The sequence below is a fragment of the Leucopleurus acutus genome (assembly GCF_964270905.1).
Source record: "Leucopleurus acutus genome assembly, chromosome: 14".
In the NCBI taxonomy this organism is placed as follows: domain Eukaryota; kingdom Metazoa; phylum Chordata; class Mammalia; order Artiodactyla; family Delphinidae; genus Leucopleurus; species Leucopleurus acutus.
The window spans coordinates 78,655,257-78,679,913 of record NC_139156.1 but is presented as its reverse complement, the minus strand read 5'-3'; the positions used below and the strand labels follow the sequence as shown (position 1 = coordinate 78,679,913).

Sequence of the window (24,657 nt, the reverse complement as noted above, 5' to 3'; positions counted from 1 at the left end):
AGAAGAATGTGTATTCTGTTGTTTTTGGATGGAATGTCCTATAAATATCAATTAAGTCCATCTTGTTTAATGTATCATTTAAAGCTTGTGTTTATTTATTTTCATTTTGGATGATCTGTCCATTGGTGAAAGTGGGGTGTTAAAGTCCCCTACTATGACTGTGTTACTGTCGATTTCCCCTTTTATGGCTGTTAGTATTTGCTTTATGCATTGAGGTGCTCCTCTTTTGGATGCATAAATATTTACAATTGTTATATCTTCTTCTTGGATTGATCCCTTGATCATTATGTAGTGTCCTTCTTTGTCTCTTCTAATAGTCTTTATTTTAAAGTCTATTTTGTCTGATACGAGAATTGCTACTCCGGCTTCCTTTTGATTTCCATTTGCATGGAAGATCTTTTTCCATCCCCTCACTTTAAGTCTGTATGTGTCCCTAGGTCTGAAGTGGGTCTCTTGTAGACAGCATATATACGGGTCTTGTTTTTGTATCCATTCAGCCAGTCTGTGTCTTTTGGTGGGAGCATTTAATCCAATTACATTTAAGGTAATTATCGATATGTATGTGCCTATTCCCATTTTCTAAATTGTTTTGGGTTCGTTATTGTAGGTCTTTTCCTTCTGTTGTGTTTCTTGCCTAGAGAAGTTCCTTTAGCATTTGTTGTAAAGCTGGTTTAGTGGTGCTGAACTCTCTCAACTTTTGCTTGTCTGTAAAGGTTTTAATTTCTCCATCAAATCTGAATGAGATCCTTGCTGGGTAGAGTAATCTTGGTTGCAGGTTTTTCTCCTTCATCACTTTAAATATATCCTGCCATCCCTTCTAGCTTGAAGAGTTTCTGCTGAAAGATCAGCTGTTAACCTTATGGGGATTCCCTTGTGTGTTATTTGTTGTTTTTCCCTTGCTGCTTTTAATATGTTTTCTTTGTATTTAATTTTTAACAGTTTGATTAATATGTGTCTTGGCGTGTTTCTCCTTGGATTTATCCTGTATGGGACTCTCTGTGCTTCCTGGACTTGATTAACTATTTCCTTTCCCATATTAGGCAAGTTTTCAACTATAATCTCTTCAAATATTTTCTCAGTCCCTTTCTTTTTCTCTTCTTCTTCTGGGACCCCTATAATTCGAATGTTGGTGTGTTTAAGGTTGTCCCAGAGGTCTCTGAGACTGTCCTCAGTTCTAATTCTTTTTTCTTTACTCTGCTCTGCAGTAGTTATTTCCACTATTTTATCTTCCAGGTCACTTATCCTTTCTTCTGCCTCAGTTATTCTGCTATTGATCCCTTCTAGAGTATTTTTAATTTCATTGATTGTGTTGTTCATCGTTGCTTGTTTCATCTTTAGTTCTTCTAGGTCCTTGTTAAATGTTTCTTGCATTTTGTCTATTCTATTTCCAAGATTTTGGATCATCTTTACTGTCATTATTCTGAATTCTTTTTCAGGTAGACTGCCTATTTCCTCTTCATTTGTTTGGTCTGGTGGGTTTTTATCTTGCTCCTTCATCTGCTGTGTGTTTCTCTGTCTTCTCATTTTGCTTATCTTACTGTGTTTGAGGTCTCCTTTTTGCAGGCTGCAGGTTCGTAGTTCCCGTTGTTTTTGGTGTCTGTCCCAAGTGGCTAAGGTTGGTTCAGTGGGTTGTGTAGGCTTCCTGGTGGAGGGGACTAGTGCCTGTGTTCTGGTGGATGAGGCTGGATCTTGTCTTTCTGGTGGGCAGGTCCACGTCTGGTGGTGTGTTTTGGGGTGTCTGTGGCCTTATTATGATTTTAGGCAGCCTCTCTGCTAATGGGTGGGGTTGTGTTCCTGTCTTGCTAGTTGTTTGGCATAGGGTGTCCAGCACTGTAGCTTGCTGGTCGTTGAGTGAAGCCGGGTTTTGACGTTGAGGTGGAGATCTCTGGGAGATTTTCGCCGTTTGATATGACGTGGAGCTGGGAGGTCTCTTGTGGACCAGGGTCCTGAAGTTGGCTCTCCCACCTCAGAGGCACAGCGCTGATGCCTGGCTGGAGCACCAAGCACCTGTCATCCACACGGCTCAGAATAAAAGGGAGAAAAAATAGAAAGAGGATAAAATAAAATAAAGTTATTAAACTAAAAAATATTAAGAAAAAAATTTTTAAGTAAAAAACAACAACAACAAAAAAACGGATGGATAGAATCCTAGCACAAATGGTGAAAGCAAAAGCTATACAGAGAAAATCACACACAGAAGCATACACATATACACTCACAAAAAGAGGAAAAGGGGAAAAAATAATACATCTTTGCTCCCAAAGTCTATCTCCTCAATTTGGGATGATTCATTGTCTACTCAGGTATTCCACAGATGCAGGTACATCAAGTTGATTGTGGAGATTTAATCCGCTGCTCCTGAGGCTGCTGGGAGGGATTTCCCTTTTTCTTCTTTGTTTGCACAGCTCCCGGGGTTCAGCTTTGGATTTGGCCCCGCGTCTGCGTGTAGGTCGCCGGAGGGCGTCTGTTCTTCGCTCACACAGGATGGGGTTAAAGGAGCCGCTGATGCGGGGGCTCTGGCTCACTCAGGCCAGGAGGAGGGAGGGGTACAGATGCGGGGTGAGCCTGCGGTGGCAGAGGCCGGCGTGATGTTGCATCAGCCTGAGGCATGCTGTGTGTTCTCCCGGGGAAGTTGTCCCTGGATCCCGGGACCGTGGCAGTGGCGGGCTGCACAGGCTCCCCGGACGGGAGGTGTGGATAGTGACCTGTGCTCGCACACAGGCTTCCTGGTGGCGGCAGCAGCAGCCTTAGCGTCTCATGCCTGTCTCTGGGGTCCACGCTTTTAGCCGCGGCTCGCGCCCGTCTCTGGAGCTCCTTTAAGCAGCGCTCTTAATCCCCTCTCCTGGCACACCAGGAAACAAAGAGGGAAGAAAAAGTCTCTTGCCTCTTCGGCATCTCCAGACCTTTTCCCGGACTCCCTCCTGGCTAGCTGTGGCGCGCTAGCCCCCTCCGGGCTGTGTTCACGCAGCCAACCCTAGTCCTCTCCCTGGGATCTGACCTCCGAAGGCCGAGCCTCAGCTCCCAGCCCCCGCCCACCCCGGCGGGTGAGCAGACAAGCCTCTTGCACTGGTGAGTGCTGGTCAGCACTGATCCTCTGTGCGGGAATCTCTCTGCTTTGCCCTCCGCACCCGTTGCTGCGCTCTCCTCCATGGCACCGACGCTTCCCCCCCTTCCACCGCCCGCAGTCTCCGCCCACAATGGGGCTCCTAGTGTGTGGAAACCTTTCTTCCTTCCCAGCTCCCTCCCACTGGTGCAGGTCCCGTCCCTATTCTTTTGTCTCTTTTTTCATTTTTCTTTTGCCCTACCTGGGGAGTTTCTTACCTTTTGGGAGGTCTGAGGTCTTCTGCCAGCGTCCAGTAGGTGTTCTGTAGGAGTTGTTCCACATGTAGATGTATTTCTGATGTATCTGTGGGGAGGAAGGTGATCTCTGCGTCTTACTCTTCCGCCATCTTGAAGCTCCCTTTTGGCTTATTTCTTTGCAGTGTTTTCTTTTTCCCTTTTAATGTTTATCATTAACTTGGTTAAGACCGTACTGTATGGGGTTTTGTAGGCCACTTTCTCACTGATAATTATATCACTGACATTTTTGTGTTATTAAATAATCTGCATAAATACAAGTTGAACATATAAAAAAATCTCAAGTTACAAAAACTCTTCTTGTTTTATTAAGAGATTTAGAAAATGGAACATGCTGCTATTTATTCCTGGGCTGTGGCCAAGAGGAGTAATTGCTTCCACATTCTCTATACATGAAAGCCATCCACTCTGAGGTGCAGCTGTAGCCATGCTCTGTACCTCTGTTATGCTTTTCGTTTTCTGGTCTGATAAGCTTGCTCATCTCCCCCATGCTGCTTTCAGCAGTTGCCATGACACCAGGTGACAACTGGATTGGTGATTTCTTGTCTTATTGCTTAAGGCAGCAACACTCCATTCAGCACCGCTTAGTTGCTGCTCCTTTGCACATGTGAGGCCTGCCAGAGCCCAGTTTCCGGGCTGGTGAGAGCTCCTTCATTCACCAAGTGATATTGATCATCTCTTGGCCTCTGTCCTGGGGGTGTAAAGGTGACGACCCAGTCCTGCCCCATGCAGCTCGCAGGGTAGGCATTTGTTTGCAAGTGAACAGAGTACAGAGTGCCGTGATTGACCCTCAGAGGGCGGCCAACTCAGTTGGCCCAGGGAGTCTGAGCAAGGCTCCACAGAGGAGACTGTGCTTGAGCTGAGATTTTCAGCCGATGAGCCACTGACTTACAACTACTTTTATACGGCCTCTCTTGTTTTATTTCTTTCTTCTTGACAATCAGAGCTACCCTGGATCAATTTTAGCATAGATGTAACCCGGGTGAGCTTGGTGTAAGGTATGCTGGTGTCTGGCCTGCTTGGTGTGGTCAGAGGCTCCCAGGGGGAAGAGGGAGGTGGTTGTGGTGCAGGAGATGCATCCACATAGCCAGTGGCCTGGGAGGATGGCGGATCCCCTGGGGGAGGGTGGAGCATCGGGGGGAGGGGAGTGACAAGATCTGATCACGTCAGGCCCCAGACAAAGCGGCTGGCTTCCAGCTGATTAGGGGGGAGGGGGAGACCCGAATCCTGTGTGGGACCACCAGTCGGGGCATGGAGGTGCTGTGTCTTGAGAGATCCGCAGGCACCCACAGCACGTCCTTCAGATCAAGCAGTTCTCTGGTTCCTGGCAGTACCCTGTGGGGTGCAGCTTGGAAGCCCAGCAGGGAAGGCGAGGCACGCAATCCCAGTCGCAGCAGAGTGGCTGCATTTGGAGCACCCTCTGCAGGCAGTAAGTACTTGTCATTATCTCTGTCAGCACTGGCCTAGGGCCTGGCCTCTTCTGGATCCTGCTGTTGGGATCAGTGGAACTTTAGGAAGGACGGAGGGGTGGGGTGTGGCATGTCACAGAACCCCCAGCCACATAAAAAGTACTGGCAATAATATGTGTCTTTTCCTAAAGAACTCGGAGTGGTGTGCAGGTGTTGCGAGCCTCCTAGCCGTGTTGTCCCGGTGTAGCTGTTTGAATGGTGGGGAGGAAGGACCTGGAAAACGCTAGGGGCTGAGCAGACTTGTGTGCAGCCTTTTTTTTTTTTTTAATTAATTTTTATTGGAGTATAGTTGCTTTAAAATGTTGTGTTAGTTTCTGCTCTACAGCAAAGTGAATCAGTTATATATATACATATATCCCCTCCTTTTTGGATTTCCTTCCCATTTAGGTCACCACAGAGCACTGAGTAGAATTCCCTGTGCTATACAGTAGGTTCTCATTGGTTATCTATTTTATACATAGTAGTGTATATGTGTCAATCCCCTCGTCCCAATTCATCCCACCCCTCCTTTCCCGCTGTTACCCATATGTCCTCTACGTCTGTGCCTCTATTTCTGCTTTGCAAATGAGTTCATCTGTATCGTTTTTCTAGATTCCACATATAAGCGATACTATACAACATTTGTTTTTCTCTTTCTGACTTACTTCACTCTGTATGACAGTCTCTAGGTCTAGCCACGTCTCTGCAAATGGCACAGTTTTGTTCCTTTTCATGGCTGAGTAATATTTATGTGCAGGCTTTAAGAATGTAGTCTTTTGATTCTGTAAATGAACATTTGTTAAAATTATTTTTTTCCTAGATAATCCCCTATGTTGGGACCATTTCTGAGCAGTTGGAGCCTGGAACTTTGATTGTACTACGTGGGCATGTTCCTAGTGACTCAGACAGGTAAAGTCATTCTGTTAGATGAGAAAAGAACAAGAATAAACTTGTTGTGATTGTGGGACAACAAAAAATCATGAGGGAGAGACCATTTGGATACTCGGAGGCCTGATTTGCTTTCATAGCAGCCCCGGCCAAGGTGCTGAGGAAATTGGAATGAGAAACTGAAATACAGGTTATTTGGACTTTTTGTTGCTGTAAGTCTGATTTTAGTATAAAGAATTAGAGATACGGTTAATGAAGGGAACTGTGGTCAGATGACAGGGACACAGTCTAGTTACAGTGTAACATTTCCACACCATCTCTTAAGGCCTGTTCTGGGTGGTTTTATCTAATGCTTGCTTTGGGTAGAGTCTGGACGAGGCTGTATCAGCTAGAGTTGGGCTCGGCTCTGTGTGGTGGATGCCTGAACAACAGTGGTTTAAATAAGATGTGAACGTGACATCTAAAGGGGACAGTCCGGAGGGCTGAGGGCGCACGCCAGCAAGCTGTTGGAGGAGTGGGCCTCTTAATGCTCTCACCCTGCCATGCCAGGGTGAGGTCCTCTTTCTCGTGGTTCCTGGAAGCTAGGACTCTGGTCCTCACGTTGTGTTTGGGTAGCTGCCTGGGACCGTGTGCTATTTGGGGGGAAGGGGTGGGGGGGCGGACAGAAGGCAGATGCCAACTGACTTTAGAGACCGTTTCCAGGAATCTTCCTTGCACACTTCACTTCTACCCCATCGGCAGAGCTTGGGGCACCTGGGCGAACGCACCTGCGGGGAGACTGGGCAATGTGGGTGCTTGTGGTGGACCGCCACCAAAAGCATGTGAGTGAACAGAAGATCCGTCAGCTGTCACTCGGCCTGGGTTTCTGCGCTGCCGGGCCTGCGAGGCCGCCTTCCTTCCTGAGTCCTCACGCGGCCTGTGTTTCCTCCCCTCCTCAGGTTCCAGGTGGACTTACAGTGTGGCAGCAGCGTGAAACCTCGAGCGGACGTGGCCTTTCATTTCAATCCACGGTTCAGAAGGGCCAACTGCATTGTTTGCAACACTCTGAAAAATGAGAAGTGGGGCTGGGAAGAGATCACCTATGACATGCCTTTCAACAAAGAAAAATCTTTTGAGATCGTGATCATGGTGCTGAAAGACAAATTCCAGGCAGGTTTTGGAGAACAGGGGTTAGATCCTCATTCATGAGAATAAGCACGAGGGAAGCTTCTCACATGAGTGAACTCACCCTTGCGTGTCCTAAATCCAGAGGAAGAGTTTGCCTTTATCATGTTCCTCTAGAGGAGGGCCCGGCGGGGACCTCGCTGTGAGGTGGGCACAGCCAGCATCCCCGCCGGGGTCGCCGTGCTGGCAGAGGGCGAGGCCAGCGCAGCGGGATTTTGTTGGATCGTTGCTCCTCGCAGGGCTGAGCTTCCTTCTGGCCTGGCACGGCCTCACACTCAGGATGGAAGTAAACCCCAGGCAGCAGGACCCGCAGGGTGGGAGAGTCTGAACTGACAGATGGGATCCTGGCTTAGGAGTCAGGGTTTGTAAAGTTGCATCCTGCCGCAGCCTAGTCCCGTAGGATCTTGAGATTCTAGACCCAGAGGAGCTCATAGCAACCCCGCTGTGGGTCGTCAGTGCTCCTGCTGCTTCCTCGGGTGTGTGTGGTCCTGGAGGCGCCTCCACCTCCTGGCCCACGAGCCTGTGGAGGACTTGACGGCTCAGGTGGAGACTCCCCACCCGAGGTGCAGACCCCTCTGACCCTCAGAGCCTGCTCCCACTAGCACTTCTCCCCTAAACCTCCTCTCTCCCCTCATCCCTCCTCTGGCCATGGGAGTACTTGGGTCTGGATCGTTCTTTTTAATGCTTGTCCGTGCTCTTGAGCTTTGGTTTTTTCCTGTTTCTTTTGCCCGCCAATGGGATTTTCAGCTCCTTGAGATCAGAAACTGTACTGTGTTCGGCGTGTCTTCCCGACACTCCTACAAGTACTGACATCTGGCGGGAGAGGGAGGCGCCCTGTGCACTGGTACCCGCTAAAATGCATTTATTAACTGTTTTATTCGTGGGGGGGACCTGTCTTCTGTGTTTGTCCAGGTGGCTGTCAATGGAAAACATACCCTGATCTACGCCCACAGGATCAGCCTAGAGAAGATCGACACCCTGGGCATTTATGGCAAAGTTATCATTCACTCCGTGGGTTTCAGCTTCAGCTCGGTCAGTCCCCTTCCATGGGGGGCGGCAGGGGGTCTTTGGTGATGTTTTCTTGAAAACTGTGTAAATATGTCCCTCATTAGTGTGTTAATTTCTTGGAAGTAAATCTTTCAGACTAGTAGGATGCTGATCATTGACCAGGGCTTGCTTGTCTGTAGGATCTCAAATCTAGCATGGTTCCAACAAAAACCCAAACAGTAACGACAAAACAAACAGCCTTTACAGCTGGAGAGGGGCCGTTTCCCTGATGCAGGAGCGTAGTGGAGCAGTTCGCTAGGATTGTTTCCTAGAAGCGGGACGTCAAAGGGTACCTGCATTTTAAGTTAGGACTGAAATTGCTAACGTGCCCTCCAAAGAGAGTAAAACAAAGTAGTCTCAAGATCTGTATTCATTTGCTCACATTCTTCTTCTTCTTTTTTTTTTTTGCGGTACGCGGGCCTCTCACTGTTGTGGCCTCTCCCGTTGCGGAGCACAGGCTCCGGACGCGCAGGCTCAGCGGCCATGGCTCACGGGCCCAGCTGCTCCGCGGCATGTGGGATCTTCCCGGACCGGGGCACGAACCCGTGTCCCCTGCATCGGCAGGCGGACTCTCAACCACTGCGCCACCAGGGAGGCCCCTGCTCACATTCTTCTTGACATTAGTTCTGATTTTAACATTTGCCAGCTTGACAGAGGGGAGAAGGTGGCTAATGTTCGTGCATTTTTGGATAATTTTCTGTCATATTTTCATGTTTAATACCATTTATAATTTTTTTTGATATGTCAAGCAGGTTATATTTAGAATTCTGATGGATGTTAAATATTAATCTGAACTTTTCTTCAGGATTTAAGAAGTAGCCAAGCATCTACTCTGGAATGGACAAAGATAAGTGAAGAAAATGTAAATATTAAATCTCTCAATCAACCACCAGTTTAAAAATGTATTTTAGTTGCCATGTAAATTAGGTGGCAGGCAGGCTGAGTTTTAAAAACACTATGTTTTTAATATGAAAACTTATATTTTTAGTAATTAACAGGCTGGAAGTAATCGTTCGAAAATTGAGGCATATACTTCAGGGTGCCAGGTGCTATAAGTTTTGCTGTTTAGACTCTCAGTGGATCTGACCACTACCCACCAATCTTCTGTACAAAGAACTCTCTGAACTGCTGAATAGGGCTGTCCGGAGGTGTTTATAAATAGTGAGCACAGCCAGTGCATGGGCAAACGAACTTCCACGTGTATCTTCTCCCCCTGTGGAAACAACTGCAGTTCAGACATTTTTTGCTGTTATTAGTGTGGAGAAAGTGAGGCCTCACTGATCTCAGCACGTTCCTAGACAGAGTAGAATCTCAGCATTTGGGGAGCACCCTGGGAAGAACAAGGAAAATGTGTTTGAAGCCCACATGTGGCCTTTGGGAAAGGCTCAGCTTGTGGCAGGGGCTATAGGATTCAGATGAACAGGACAGTCAGTCTGTTCCCAGCCTGAGTGGCACTCTGCAGCTCCAAAGCACTTGGTCAGGAAGCACTGGCCACCTGCATGTCCCCCCCTTCCCCAGAGTGGAGCAGGCACTACCGGCCCAGTCTCTGGGTGGTACAGCCAGTAAGATCCAACTGCTCATGTTATAAAATGTATTTCTTCCCTGTCAATCATCTGTATTTTGTCTTTCTCTTCCAATAGGTACAGAAGTCTGGCATGTCACAGTTTGTAAGTATTTTTGCTATAACCTGTGGAACCTTTTATAAGATTGCCCAGGAAATGAATAGTTGAAGCCTTGGAAGACAGGTTCATTCATTCCATACCTTATTGCAGACTGTTTCCCTACAGCCTAGTAATAGAGGAGACATTTCTAAAATCGCCCCCAGAACTGTCTACACCAAGAGCAAAGGTTCGCCAGCCAATCACACTTTGACTTGCTCCAAAATACTACCTACCGACTGTTTGTCAAAGGTTTGAAGAGCCTAAATTTTCTTAATTCTGTCTAACAAGTATTTAATGTTAGTTAGCTGATATGCATAACTGCTACCCTCAGTACAAGCCCAAAGCAGCCACTCTGTGTTTGCACTGGTGTCCTGGACGGCTATCAGTCAACCGGACATCAGGTCCCTGAGCCGTTAGTGTGTTTCTTTAACTCCCCCTACCTCAGCCGCTTCCCCTCCGGGCTGAAGGCAGTGCACGCTTCAGGCCAGCCGAGGTGACTTTCTCAGAGGGCATTTCACTCAGGCAGAGCATGTCAGGTCCCTCCCCACATCCATTCATTTCATTGTCTGAAAAATGGAGTGTTTGCTGTGAGCCAGGGACCCACCTGGGACCAAGGCAGACTTGGTCTGTCCCTTCATGGGGTTCACGGCCTTTAAACATTTCCCAGTGTCTTCTGGCAGTTTTCCCTCAAGATCCCTTTTTGCAGGCTTCCTGATGCTAACTGGGATTTCTTTGCAGACTCTGCCATTCGTAGCGAGGCTGAACTCCTCAATGGGCCCTGGACGGACTGTTGTCATAAAAGGAGAAGTAAATACAAACGCCAAAGGGTCAGTATCAGTAAGTGGCTGTAATAACGCGGCTGCTGCTGCGTGTAACCCAGCTGTAACCCTGTCAACAATCTCGTGAGGTGTAAGTCGGGCTAATGTCATAAGCTTCATTTGAAAAGTGAGACTGTTAAAGCCAGATGAAGTTAGACTGCTGACAACTAGCAGTTGGCGGCACCTAGGCTTCTTGTGGCCAGACAGGAGGGTGGCATTTTTGTCCACGAGGCCCACCCTTGTAGAACTGCAGGGCAGCTCTGTGAGAGCAGATCACTTTTATTAGGGCTCGTTCCCCTTGCCATGGGTCTTATAAGATTCCTGCTTTTAGAACCTTTTCCAGAGGTGTTCAGAGTTCTGAAAGCTTGAAATGAGAGCTATTTCCTAGCAAGTAGTACACTTTGAAGAACAGGGCATTGTAAATGCTGAGACTTCCTGCTTGGAAGGACCCTGTTCTTGCAGCAGACATGATCCTTTGGGTCGCTCGCTCTAATCGTTTAATTTCTTCCTGTAGCCTTAAACGTGGATTTTAAAGCTTTTCATATTTTTATTTTGCAAATAACATACCAACGGTGTGCTGACTCAGAATTTTAAATTTCACCTTCATCGGCATTCCTGGGTCCTTGTGTGTACATGTTTTGTGTAATCAGAGTTTAATTCTGATTGTTAAAATTGCAGAAACTCGACTCCTCTCTTCTACTTGGCTAATTAGTTTTTTAAAATTCTCTCAAAAGCTTTGCTGTTGATCTACTATCAGGAAAATCCAGGGATATTGCTCTCCACCTAAACCCACGCCTGAATGTTAAAACATTTGTAAGAAATTCTTTTCTTCAGGAGTCCTGGGGAGAAGAAGAGAGAAATATTACCTGTTTCCCTTTTAGTCCTGGGATGTACTTTGAGGTGAGATGATTATCTTTTTTGAAAATGGGACAGGAAAAAGAATCCTGCGGGCAGGGGTAAGATGCAAGATAAATGGTCCATTTAAATTGAGTCCAACTTAATATGTGGAGGTTGTGTGTGGTTTTTGTTTATTTGGAGATTGTATTTTGAATGCCGTCTTTTATAACGCAAATTATCAGCATAAATGGCCAAGCCAGTCGAGTGCCACGTTATTTGCATTGGAATTATCTGACATGTTTCCATAATGACAATTTCTGTGTAACCCCATATTAGTTAATAGGAATTTGAACAGGAACCTTGTCTCAGGGTGGGAGTAGCGCGTTTAATCCTAAGTGAACGTGAGGACGTAGGAGCCATGAGACTGCCGGCACTATCCGTCGTCTCGGTGACACACAGCTTAGGTGGCAGTACTCTGTTCCAGGCGGTCCTGTTTGTATATATTCAAAGAAAGACACATTTAGACTACCGGGACTTGAAGGCATGTAGTCCTGAGCCCCCAAAGGTGCGAATGTTCTAACACAGCCTCTCCCCAGATGTGCTTCCGGGGAGTCTCGCCACGTGGATGCTGCAGGGTTGGCTGGGTGCCCTCACCAGCTTACGTGACTCACTGCTCACGTGGTCATTCAGGGTCACTGATTTCGGTCGTGGCTTCTCCAGCATTTTAAACTGTCACATGCTCTGGACGGTTGGAGCTCGCAAGACTCCTCAGAGTTGTTAGAAGTGTGAACATCAGGCTGAACAGAAGGTGGTGATTTGGCATTAATATTTATCCGTAAGTTCCTGTCTAATGCAGTGCCCTGGTGTGGGGAGTGATAGACAGGAGCGAGCTCATCATAGGTTCCCTGGAAGTGGTGGGTACTCGTTTGGAATTCAGAAGGAGGTGGGGGTGTGAAGGTAATCTGGGTTTTACAGATTTCGGGGATGATACGGACAAGTCGCTGGATGTCGGAAGGGCGGCACAGGGGTTGCTGACTAGGCGGCAGTCAGGGTGTGAAGGGTGACGTGGGTTCACTGGAGGGAGAGGTGGCTGCTCCGGCAGGAAGCTGATCCTTGTGGTTGGTGACTGGAAACTCGTGACCTGTTTTCTGGCCTATTTGAGCCCCAGGTTTGCGACTACTGTATCAAAATAAAAGAGGAAAATAATACATTCTCTTAAATAATCTTTTCCTTTTGTTAGTTTTCTACTTCAGGAAGAGTAGTTGTCCTCATGTGGGATCACTGTTGTCAGTTTTTTTGTAGTGATAGCTTTAAACTCCTGCCTTTTTAATAGGCTTTCATTGAGATTCTCAGATCTTTCCATTAAAGCCATTGCTTTGCTTTTAAACAGTATCTTCTGTTCCGTGGCATTTCAGATTCACTTGTTAGTTCCAGCTGGAATCATTTAAAAACTATCTTTCGGTTTTGTAATGTCATCTGTGAGCTCTTTATCAAATTCATGTTCTTAGGAGCTGTTCAGGTGGTTGAGGGATCTTGGTGTTCCATGTTTGCATGTATGTACTTGGTTTTGCAACAGTGTGTCCACTAGGCTGCCTGCCGTTTCTCTTCCATTTGTAACATAAGGTGCTGGCTCTGCACTTGCTCTGACTTAGTCTAGAGAACTCTTTTCCCACTGCATCCGTCTAATGCCAGTTTGTTTTCCCTTCTGAGCATGAGGCTGTGTGTTTTGTGTTCTCTTGAGATTTTGTTAAATGTCCATCACCAAAGGTCCCTTCCACCTGGTTGAAACTGGGATTTCCACCATTGTTGTGGGCATATAATCCCCAGTTATGGCTATTTTCCCCAGTTCTCTGTATAGCCCTGCGCCTTCATCTGTGTCAGTTATTGCTGTTATCCATGGAATTTCCCCCTCTTCCTAATCTCCCCCAGCAGCCATTTCTACTAGTCCTAGCACAAGAAAAAAGACACTCAGTTGGCCGCTTTGCAGATCCAGATTTTGTGCCTCAGTCTGGCCTCCGGGGATGGAGGCGGGGAGTGCCGGGGAGAGCACAGTGTGGGTTCACCCAACTGGCCTCTGCAGTGTGGGTGGGAAACAAATGGTAGTCAGTGGCCAGACTGGCACGGGGAACATGGTAGCAGAAGTAAGAGGTTTAGGTGTACGAGCAATTTAAAAGGATCGCAGTTAACTCTGAAGGGCTAACACCAGTGAGGACTCTGAACTGAATCTCTTCCAAAACTCAGAGGTTCATAGAACACTGAGCTTTGAAGAGCTTTGGAGAAACCGACAAGAGGTGCTGAGCTAGGATGGGAATCAGGGTCACCAAGCAGCTCTGCAATCCCTAGCAAGTGACCTAAACTTCTGAGGTTTCATATTGTCCGAGTTGCCCAAGACCCTAGAGTTTGAGGCAGCAAAGTGAGGATCCAAGCCCCTTGGTACCAGCCTGTGACTGGGAACCAGCTCTTCTGTGAACGAGTGTCACGGTCAGCCACTTTCTCCCTCCCAAGTGTCGGCGAGGAGGGCGGCTTGCCACTTCCCCAGGAGCACAGGGCAGGAGAGGGCGCGTGCTGAGGACAGGAAGCCAGCAGGCCCTGGGGACAGTGTGAGGGTCCAGGCACGTGAGAGCCACTTCCTGGAGTGGGACAAGGCAGAAAGTGCCACTACAGATACACGTTAGTCAGATCCTGGAAACTGCAGCAGGGAGTCGGCGCAGGCAGGCTGGGAGAGGAAACCAAATGGTTTACTTGACGCGCCTGTTCGTGTGCGGGAAACAAACTCTTAAGCCCGGGGGCACCACTAATGTTGTGTATACTTTCCTTCCAGATGATAATTTATTGTGATGTTAGAGAATTCAAGGTTGCAGTAAACGGTGTACACAGCCTGGAGTACAGACACAGATTTAAAGACCTGAGTCATATCGACACGCTGGAAATCGATGGCGATATCCACTTACTGGAAGTAAGGAGCTGGTAGCTGACAGGTGTGCTACAAAAACTGAAATACAGGTGACTTCTGTAACACTGGCCTTGTTAAAATGCATCTTACTCTCATGATACGGTTTATATATATTGTTAAAATGAGCTGTAAGTCCTACTGGGTGTCCTCAGTCCATGTCACGCAGTGAGACTTTGTCAAGCAAAAAGTGAGGACGTTTGAGGCAACAGCAGCTTATAGCCATTATTGTAACAGGCCTTTCTGCTCTCTCTCCTGTACCCTGGCCGCCTTTTTTAAACCTACTTCACATTCAGCAAGTGTTTATTAAGAGCCTGCTGTAACACAGTAGCCACCCTGCATGGAGCGCTTGTCTTTTGCCAGCACTGTGCTGGGAGCTGGGAGGACACAGTGAGGCACGTGCGTTCCCTGTTCTGTTCAGCTCAGAACCTTCCGTGCTTTGCCACTGTGCCATTGTTTCTCCTCCACGCACTACATAAACTCACCGGGCACTTAAAAGAATTATTCTGTTAGATCACCTGAGGACACTATAGGCGACACCACTCTTCCTGCAGTGCTGCCCTTCATACCCAGTGTTGGATCGTATCCTGTAGTTGAGAGGATTGATGTTGGCCTACATCTGGCAGTTTTCTTTAGCATAATATTTATATCTTCTAGCTGTCAGCATTACCAAATAATTATCATTATGAGAGCGGAGCACAGCACAAGGTAGGGGCAAAGAACAAAGCAAAACGAACAAAACCAAATGGTGCTGAAATTAACTTGATGTCAGTCTCCAGGCCACTGATCTTCTGTACCAGTAAATGGCTATTTTAGAATATTGGAATTTAGGGTGAGTCAGAGGTCTCCTCTGAACGTTTAAGGTAGACGAGAGATGGATTCAATTTGTAAAATGTTTGTGGGTAACAAGGCAATGTCAAGATTAGACTTAATGATTGATTATAGAACAGGCCCTATCAGAAAGTAAAATACACCAGCAGAGACCAGTGAAGTAGAGAGAGGCCGTGTGTGCCTGTTGCTTGTCTGCACGCAGACCAGCACTGCCTCTCCTCTTCCGAGACGACCCCGTCATCGTTAGTGACTGAGATCAAAACGCTGTTCTCCCTTCAGTGATTAAAATCAAACCTGTATCAGCAAGTTGAACTGTTGTTGCATTTCTGTAATTTTTTCTGTTATTCTTTGAAGAGAGTTGGCAGAAGTTCTTTGTAGAATTCTTACAGGTCACATCTTGTCCCAGGGAATTTCAAAGCCTTGGGAGTGGGGAGGTAAAAAGCTAGATCAGTCAGACCATTTTATATTAAATCGCTGGGCTGAATTCTGCCAGGATTTGGGAATATTTTCATAACAGCTTTTGGTTAGGTATTATTTGTATCCCTATAGTGGAAAAAATACTGTTACCAGTCTTACTTTTAAAAAGTACTCAGTGTAGCACTTAATTCTTTTCCACCTTGTCATATTAATTTATTATGCCCAGTCTTGCCAAGCTAAAACAAACAAAAAAACACTGGTGGAGGAGAGGATGTTGGGAAAGCTGTAGAAGGCAAGAAGGGTCTAGTATCCCCCAAGGTTTTTTTTTCCTCCAGAAAAGAACATCAGAGGGCCTGGCAGATGGTGGAAACGGTGGACCACTTAGGAAAAAAGAAAAGCCCACTTACCTTGTTTCCTGTAAGTCTTAAACATAGTTCATTTTATGTGGATGATACTAAGAAGTCTGACCATTTCTTTGATAGAATAAATACAAAATCTTAAGATTTTTTTTGAAAAGAAGCCATTAGCATTTATTAATGAATCCTGTTGAGATGTTTCATGAAGAGAAATATGTGTTCCTAGCAAACTCCGTCTCCAGACTGCAAATCAGCCTTTGCTTGTCACGATTCCACACTAAGTTTCTATATTAAATTAGATCAAGGGCTTTCAGACTTGATTTGAACACCTATGGAACAGTGCTTAGAGGCCTTAAATTTTAAAAAGGCATAAATAAATAAAATGCCTTAAACAAAATAAAGGCAGATTTGTTTACTTTTATTTGCACCCTCACTTTGCAGCTTCACCATGACATAGTATAGAGATTAGAGAACTTCAAAGCTTTGAAAAAAAAATCTGTTGTTTACTTTTTTCCTCATAAAAGTAATCCTGGGTTAACCACCGATAGAAATGTGAGCATTTCTAACCCTGAAGGGGCTCCCTCTTACCACCTGGTGTTTCTGAGCCCTCATTATTTGTGGGAGCAGTGAGGTGTGGCTGTTTTATAAACAGCCTACTGCTTCCACCCCCTGCCCCCCAAAAGACTGAAGGATAAAGGAGAGACGATCATATTCTAGAGCAGAAAATGCATCCCACAACTACTCCCCTCCATGAGCACATGCAAAAATTAAGACTGAAGTGTCATCTACCCAAAATGAAAAGTAAAAGTCCAAATGGCTTTACAGTTGAAAGCATTCTTGTTGGGTGCTGAATAACTCTCATTTTCTTGAAGTAAAGAGCTGCTTTGAGTGAAATCTCTGACACCGATGCTACGTACAAAAGATAGTCCTTTACCAGGAAAGTTAAGGCTTTACAGTCTAAACGGGGGTTAGCTTTGGGTGCTAAAATTAATCATGTATGTAATGGTAATAACATCACTCAGAAAAGACCCTCATCGATGGTCTTAATTAAACAAACAGCAGTCTGTATAAAAATACCAGGTATCATTTACTCTTTTTGTATATTCTGTACAACTGGCAGGAGAGGCTTATGTGGTAGCACAAACCAGGTGGGAATTTTGTAAAGAAGTCCAAGTAGGTGTTAGCGGCACCAAAAGTAATATGGTCCTAAACACCCAAAATGAAAATATGAAAAGTAGGTCTGACCTCTGAACAGTATGAAATACCAGAGATCAGGGCTTTAGAAGTAGCTCTGGAGCGGCTCTCCCAGGATCGTTTCCAGCCGCTGAACAGTCTTCTGGCACTGATGCTCCACCTCTTCACATTCATCTAAAAACAAAATCAAAATGAGTCAGTCTTCCTGCCTCAGTTCTCAGAGCCTGGTTCCTCACATCTCGCATTCGCTGGCCGTCAGCCAGAAGAGAGAAATGAAGCACAGTCCTGAGGCGGGAGCCATCCTGGAAACCCCTCCTCCGCCTTCCTCCTTCCTGCCTTCATTCCCTTCTTTCGGTCTAGGACTGGGGAAGCAGAATAAGACAGACCCCAAAAGAGTGGTGCACAAACGAAAATTCCAGATGCCTAGCGATGCCATTCTTAGTAGTTCACACAGCCCCTGTCCAGGAGGGAGGAAACAAAGGTGCAGGCACCTGGTTTTGGATCAGCAGTGAATCGCTAACGTGAAGGCATCTGTCTACTCGACTCCATCACCCCGCGAATAAGCTGCACTGTTATTTCTTGGGCTGCGTGGTGGCACAGTGCTCGTTCTGCCGTCGGTCCAGAACTGCGCAAACCTGGACTTAAACCCCAGTTCCACCTGTCACACATTTTTATCAGCTAGATTACTTAATCTCTTAAAGCCTCTAGTTTTTTCCTTTATAAAAGGGGGATAACGGCATATGCCTTGTGAGGATTAACGACATCATCCACGTAGAGCACAGAGTAAGTGCTGGTCATTAACAGGCAGCCACCCCATTGCAGCCTTAGTGGCACTGGATGTTTTGGTATAATAACCCTATATCTGTGGACCAAAATATTCAATCACAGACATGCGTGAGGTTAAAGAAAAACAGTATCATAGTCTGCACCGTCAGCAAAAAAACACAAAAGTAAAGATAGTGAGATTATGCTATAAACAAATCTCAAATGACAATGAGGCAGCCCGAGCACCCCACTCAAACCAGGAGCTCAGCCTCTGCACAGAGGGCTGGAGACACGAGCTCATCACAGTCTATCCAAATGTGCATTCTCATTGGGCACATTCCCACAGAAGTTCACTCTAATTATTTCTTAATAGTTTGGGAATTACCTTCCATCAATTCAGCTAAGAAAGGAATGGATTCTGGTAACAAGACGATATAATTCTCTCTTAGTTTTTCAGCCAGTGCCAGCACCGTAATCAGAGCAGCAAATCGAACCTGAAAGGGATAAAAAAGGTGAAGAATAATTAAAAAAAAAAAAAAAACTAGTATTCTTGTATTACTTTATGATCTAACTTGAGATGAGCTCCGAATTTTAAACTGTTAGCCTCACGTGAGTTTATTTCACTTTCTGGCCAACTTTCATCTTGGAATACCAGTTTGTTTAACAATTCGGGATCCATCTATAATATGGGCAACCTTATACATCAGTGCTTTTCAATCTGTGTTCTAGAATTACAAGCCTTTCATGTGAATGTCTTTTTATAACATTTTTCTGAAAACAAACCAGTAAAAATGCCACCTGCAAATTCAAGTGTGTCATCAAATGTGACTGCACTGGAGCCGCCAGCTGGCCTGGCCGCTGGTGATGCTGACCTGGCAGGACTGCGTCCCCGGCCACTGCATGCAGGACTCCCGTCCTCAGGACCCTGACTGGGGTCACAGTGTGGTTGTGTGAGGGGCCAGGCGCCGGCTCTGGCCACACCCTCACCTCAGCCTGACTAAAAAACACACTCATTGTGTCATAAATGTCCTAGTTTTCAACTTAAAAGATTGGAGTGTTGCTCACGACTTGTCTCTGACAAGGAATGCAACCAGTTGTTTGTTTTGTTAGTGATTCACTTTGAAACAAAAGCTATGTTAGTCTTCTTTCTGGTTTTGGGTAATTCTGGTAAAGAACATTTGGATAGAGCAAAGTGAGTTGTTGAAAAAACGTTTGTTACTGCCTATGTTCAATCAGGATTTTCTTGATATTGTACAATCAAAACAACATATTACAAAACAACAAATTTAATGCTGCAACTTTGTTAAGATCCTACAATTTAAAATTTGGGGGTTCCCATCCATACATCTGTGAAGAAGAATTAGCATAATAAGAAGAAAAATACATTTTGTTAATTACATTTTACTTCCAAGACCTTTCAAGCCAATGTAGAAAAAGAAAACTTTGGGCACTGTGATCCTTTCATGTGTAAAAAGGAAACTGAACTAGAAAAAATTAAAGTAATAAAAACATTAATCTGAAAAATAATAAATAAATAAAATTTGGGGGTTCATCGAAACAGCCTCATTGTTTTCATTACTTCCTAATAAATGCTGTGAATTTCAACTAATAAATTTATTAACAAAATTCTGCTTCAGTCTGTTTTATCCCCTGAGGTTCTAGTGTGATAATTAGCTTGAGGAATGGCGATTCATTGCTAGAACAGTTTGAAAACTTCCAAACTTCCGCTCATTCCCCCCCACAAGTTAATGGGCATCAACCGCTAGCCCTTACCGTGCGTTACTCCACCAAGTCCTATGCCTGAGATCGATACACAACAGGGACTCTGCTCTAACTCAAAGGAATGTTCTGTAGACAAAGCATGCTGTCTCTGGGAGCACACTGACATTTAAATGGTGCATAAGAAACATGAGGAATTCAAGTCTTTTCAATACTTAAAAGTGTAAAGTATTTTAGTGCTCGTCCCTAGCACACCATGGGGGTGGGGGAGGACTGCCATTATTTATAAATGGCCTGTAAGAGAAAACCAAGTTTCCCAGGCTCAACCTTCTGCCTGACACAGCCAAACCCTGGTGCTAGAAGACACGCAGCAGTGCAGACCGGTGAGGCCCCAGGGAGAGCGCACAGCATCCCTGCTGGCCCTGCGGCTCCTAACCTTGGGTGAGGAGTCCCTCATCTTCAGCAGGATCTGGTAGTTCAGTGGTTTCCAAAGCGAGTCGTCTGCCATGGCCACTGCGAACTGTGCAAGGCACGGGATCAGGTGCTTCGTCACCCGTTCCTGGAACGTCTCTTCTCCTCCAAGCCTGTTTTCCAGCTGTTAACAGTGAGACAAGGACTGAGCAACGGGTCTCATGGCTGTTTGAGAAAATACTCAATGTATATAGTACTTTACTACCCTTCCTGGTATCAGCAGGCTCAAAAACCAAGGTGCTGTTTAGTCTCAAAAACCAGGTACTGTTTGCTCTCAAGAGAAGGAGAGCAAATTTACTACCTTTTAAGAACTCAAATGGAATCACAGCCCTTAGCATCATCCCTTTCCCCCTGCAGAACCTCTGAGAGGAGGGCAGCCAGACCCTGACACATTCTCAATGAACCCAGTTTTTAAGAATTAAAAACTTAATACACCTTACATCATATCTCTTATTTGAAAAAATTTAAAGTAAAACTCGGTAAATGCCGCTACAAAGATAAGTTATTAATATATCCATGAAAAATGAGAAATCAATTTTGAAATAAAAATTTCATGAAAAGGAAAAAAACACCAGCAAACTGTGGTTCTGGTTGATATAAACCCCGCAGGCATGTAACACTGATGGCTTCCTTATCTTTTAACAAAAGATGATTCCACTGGTTACCTGATCCACCAGGGGCATCATCAAGGCTTCTGCTCTCTCTCTACTTAGAAAATGCTGGGTGTCAAAGAGGAAGATTTTATATAAACAGTTCAGAATAAACTGCAGTAGCAAGCAGCACTTTTCAGGGTCACTTTCAGAGTCAAAAAACGCTTCATCTGTAGATAGGGGAAACAAATGGAAACAAAAATAACAAAAAACTGAATTTCACAATTTGATCTCCAGTGTTTAACTTCAAATCGCTATTAACAGAACTATAACCAGAAGGTTATTTCTAAAATGATCTAGAAATCACAATCAGGATGAAGGCAGAGCACAAATTAAATGGACGGTCTCTCGGGGGAGTGATCTGTTCTTTCAGAGTTAAGATTTTTGGTTATTAAGGGCTTCCCTGGAGGTGCAGTGGTTGAGAGTCCACCTGCCGATGCGGGGGACGCAGGTTCGTGCCCTGGTCCGGGAAGATCCCACATGCTGCGGGGCGGCTGGGCCCGTGAGAGCCATGGCCGCTGAGCCTGCGCGTCCGGAGCCTGTGCTCCGCAACGGGAGAGGCCACAACAGTGAGAGGCCCGTGTACCGCAAAAAAAAAAAAAAAAGATTCTTGGTTATTAAGATTGCTTAGTTTGGCAAGTAGACTGCTTATTAGCATTAAAAAATAAACCAATCTTAATGTTTTAGAGTTACTTCCAATAACACAGGACTGCCCATTTATTCTTCCTCCCAAGTGAGTCAGTTAATAACATTAATTAACTGCTAAAGAAAAAGTGCTGAAACACTTCAGTGTCTGACAACTGACTGTAAAGAATTCACCTTCCTTACACTTACTGCATCTCACTAAGGTGCACAGAGCAAGGGCACCAGCTGACCTGGAGTCAGCTACCTACCTGTTTTGGAGATGTTCACCTGGTTCAAGGTGTCAGCGAAAGGCTTCACTAAGTGGCCAGCAAACAGGGTAAAAAGCCCTTTCAGTTTTTCAGCAATGCAATCTGCCAAGTTGTAAAATGTCAACAGTCTGTCCTTTGGGGCGTCCTCTGTTTTAGCCCAATCAAACAGCTAAAAGACAAAGTAGCATTAGTTTCTTCTTCAGATCTTATAACTGATAACGTGAGTAAAAGGAGGAGTAGAGAAAAGAGCTCACCTTGAAGAACAGGGGTCTGAATGTGACCTCAGAAAGTTTTACAACCATGGCCATGAGACAGTCAATGATGTAATTTTCCGTTTTTCCAATTTCCTCCAGATCATTCTGAAAACAGAAAAGCTGATTTGTTAGCCAGAGTAGTGACATCTAGCCCTAACTTTGACAAGTACAACAGGTCTGAGTCAGGTGAGAAGTTTAGGACGGGGGGTCGGGGGCGGGGAACACGCCTACCTCAGAGTGCTGGGCGCGGAAGTCCAGGGCCTCCAGGAAGAACGTGGTGAGCTGGGGCTGGTGGGAGGCGAGCTCCTCCTTCCTCATCACCCCGATGTGCTCGCACAAGATGCTCATAAATGGGCCCATGAGATTCTGAAAACACAGTCAAGAGACATGCCAACTGTTAATATTCCTCTAGTTCATTAATGCATTTATAATGGAATTAAACCACCATATTCTTCTTTAAGTGAATATCTAAACATTTCAGTACCACATCTCCCTCCTCCAAAGTCTAATACCCAGTACGGTCTAACCTTCCAGTTCTTCTCAATCTGCTTGTATGTCTTGTTGATGGCTGGCAGTAAGACTCGGGGTGACAGCGTGGTAGCCAGGGTCTTTTTAAGGGACATGAGATGGACATTAGCCTGGGAGGTAGGAGCTATTTCACTAGTGACTTTCTCCAAGTGAATCACCTGTAGGAATATAACAACAACGATCAAGGCCACCACGGGTCCTCGCCGGGAGCATCTGTCTACACACTTACAGAAAGTCCTGGTAAGGATGGAAAAGCCAGTCCAAACGCTGGTGACTGGGACAGCTCAGTGCACTCAGCATCAACACAGGATTCCTTTTAATGCCAACCCCGAATGTTAAAATAAAATAAAAATAAATATTTATTTGTAGTATTTAATATAAATTAAATAGATAAAAATGGACAGATGCCTCTTTCCAAGAGGGAGTCAGGGATGCAGGCAGATGGTGGAAGGCAGGACACAGAGCTCTCAGAACGACCATCTTAGAGAACAGGAATTCGGGGCCTGTGAGGAGAGACAGTCACATTCTGCTTTGTTGAAGAATCTAGAAAGCTCCTCAGATGCAGAGGCCCCTTTCTATAAGAAGTCTACCTTCAAGGCCTGGCTGGACAGTATGTGAATCGGTTAAGTCATCTGCATCACGGCACTTAAGGCTCCTAACCTCATAACGGCCAGTGATCAATGCAACAGCACGGGGCGGGGCGGGAGGCCACTCTCGGGCATTTGCATTCAGTTGGAAATGCCATTAGCCCGCCGTCTGGACTGCAACACAGGCATTCCGCCCTGACAGACGCCTTAGGGTCGTGAAGAACTAAGTGGGTATGCCTGTTTCTACAAGAAGCTCTACCAGACCAAGGCCAAGGAGCTCATGGGGGGGAAAGCAATGAAATACATCCTGCAAAGTCAAAAAAGAGAAGAGCCTAATGACAGAGTGACACCCATACCAATGTCACGACTAAACAGGAGGGATGATGGCAGTGAAAAAGGGACACATTCACTAAAAACAAGCACCTCTTTTCAGAAATAAGAATCCTCCTGCCAAACGAAAGACGTCAAGCACAAATAAAACGATCAAATCTATAAGCTTTCCCCTTCCCCCCCCGTGGTCACCAGCTCACCTGCAACAAGACATCTTCCAGGTAGGGGCTGATGAAGTGCGGCAGGGTCCCAGCCACCTTCTGCAGGGCCACCAGGGCGCTGAGCAGGTAGACCTCGCCCGAGGCCAGGTCGCGGGCGCGCCTCATGGTTGTCAGTAACGGCGGCATCAGGCTGGAAAGAAAGGGCACAAGTTTCTTTGAGGAGAACGGAGCAGAAGTCACTCTGAAAAAATCCAAATAACCGTGTCTGTTACATCTCTGACGTCCCACAAAACGTCTACACGGTTTACGTGACCGAGAGCGAGAGCTCTCCCAGTGCCCACAGTACTGACACAACATCACCTTAAATAACACCACCACCTTGCAGTTTAACACTTGCTGTGTGTCGGGCAAAAAAGCCCTGCACGCACTGCCCCACGGGCATCCTGCGAGGTTGGTGCTGCCTCGATTTGTAGACGGCAAAGCTCTAACAGGCTGCGTAACCCTGGCCAGCTGGCAAGGCTGCACGCTGGCAAACACCAGAGCCGACGAGAGCCAGCACCTGGCAGCTGTGGCCCAACCGGCTGGGCCCCTCTACGAAGCAGTGTTGTCACCTACTGCTTCCGAGGAACGCTAGTCAAAGGGGAGCAAAAACTGGGGGACAATACACATCAGGTAAACGAGAATGTTATTATTTTCCGGTTTGAAGAAAAGGTCACTTCTCTAACAAATGTAATTTTATGAAACTTCTACTGACACTCGGGAAAAAGTCACTAAGGTTTTATTTTCCAGCTGATACCAGAAACCTCGTGCAGTGGTCTTGTGTCCGGTCCCCTCAACGTACCTGGGGAGCTGAGGGATGGCCAGGGCTTCCAGCGTGGAGATCACCTCGGCCACACACAGCAGGGCACCCCCCAGGACGTTCTTCTCCTCCTTTGTTCCTAGAGCAATCAGCCTCACGGCAGTGTTCAGCACAGGGACAAAAGGCTCTGGATTTTCTGCACCAAAATTCTTGCATAAAAGCTTTAAGGTGTATAAAGCTGTCTGTCTGTTGATTGGTTGTTCTTCTAATGTCTTTCTTTTATGCTTCACCATGGCCACAAGGACTGGGACCAGTTCCAGGAAGTGGTAAACCTGAAAAAGACAGCCCACCGTCCCACATAACTAAAGCTACAAACAAAATGCTAGTCCTTTTCTCCAGTTTTACTGCTTGAGACTCTGCCTAAATGGAGATCAGACCAAGACGTCCTGCGCCACACAATTAAACACAAGCGACCTTTTCTCCATCTGCTTTATTTACTGATAAATGGACGCATGTGCTTGTGACCAATTCT

The 24,657-nt window shown here is 46.0% G+C and overlaps 2 protein-coding genes across 8 annotated transcripts in view; one reads left to right on the top strand and one right to left on the bottom strand.

Annotated features, from left to right (window-relative positions):
• The window catches only part of LGALS8 (galectin 8), a 29,203-nt gene extending 12,180 nt beyond the window's left edge, over positions 1-17,023 (top strand). For 2 of the 6 annotated variants that reach the window (XM_082854601.1, XM_082854602.1), the window contains 8 exons: positions 5,626-5,714; positions 6,632-6,842; positions 7,770-7,889; positions 8,710-8,766; positions 9,545-9,571; positions 10,304-10,392; positions 11,118-11,283; positions 14,042-15,854. In XM_082854601.1, coding sequence (XP_082710727.1) covers positions 5,626-5,714; positions 6,632-6,842; positions 7,770-7,889; positions 8,710-8,766; positions 9,545-9,571; positions 10,304-10,392; positions 11,118-11,283; positions 14,042-14,191 — 909 coding nt within the window. In that variant the 3' untranslated portion in view covers positions 14,192-15,854. Of the gene's footprint in view, positions 1-5,625; positions 5,715-6,631; positions 6,843-7,769; positions 7,890-8,709; positions 8,767-9,544; positions 9,572-9,649; positions 9,815-10,303; positions 10,393-11,117; positions 11,284-14,041 lie in introns of all 6 variants that reach the window. The other 4 variants (XM_082854599.1, XM_082854600.1, XM_082854604.1 and 1 more) reach the window with 4 other exon arrangements.
• Positions 17,024-17,053: 30 nt separating this feature from the next.
• The window catches only part of HEATR1 (HEAT repeat containing 1), a gene marked incomplete at its 3' end in the record, with an annotated part of 47,346 nt that continues 39,742 nt past the window's right edge, over positions 17,054-24,657 (bottom strand). For both annotated transcript variants that reach the window (XM_082854594.1, XM_082854595.1), the window contains exons 36-45: positions 24,168-24,457; positions 23,366-23,516; positions 22,248-22,406; positions 21,952-22,086; positions 21,721-21,825; positions 21,467-21,635; positions 20,589-20,743; positions 19,889-20,047; positions 18,119-18,227; positions 17,054-17,142 (exon numbers count right to left, since the gene is read on the bottom strand). In XM_082854594.1, coding sequence (XP_082710720.1) covers positions 17,054-17,142; positions 18,119-18,227; positions 19,889-20,047; positions 20,589-20,743; positions 21,467-21,635; positions 21,721-21,825; positions 21,952-22,086; positions 22,248-22,406; positions 23,366-23,516; positions 24,168-24,457 — 1,521 coding nt within the window. The remainder of the gene's footprint in view (positions 17,143-18,118; positions 18,228-19,888; positions 20,048-20,588; positions 20,744-21,466; positions 21,636-21,720; positions 21,826-21,951; positions 22,087-22,247; positions 22,407-23,365; positions 23,517-24,167; positions 24,458-24,657) is intronic.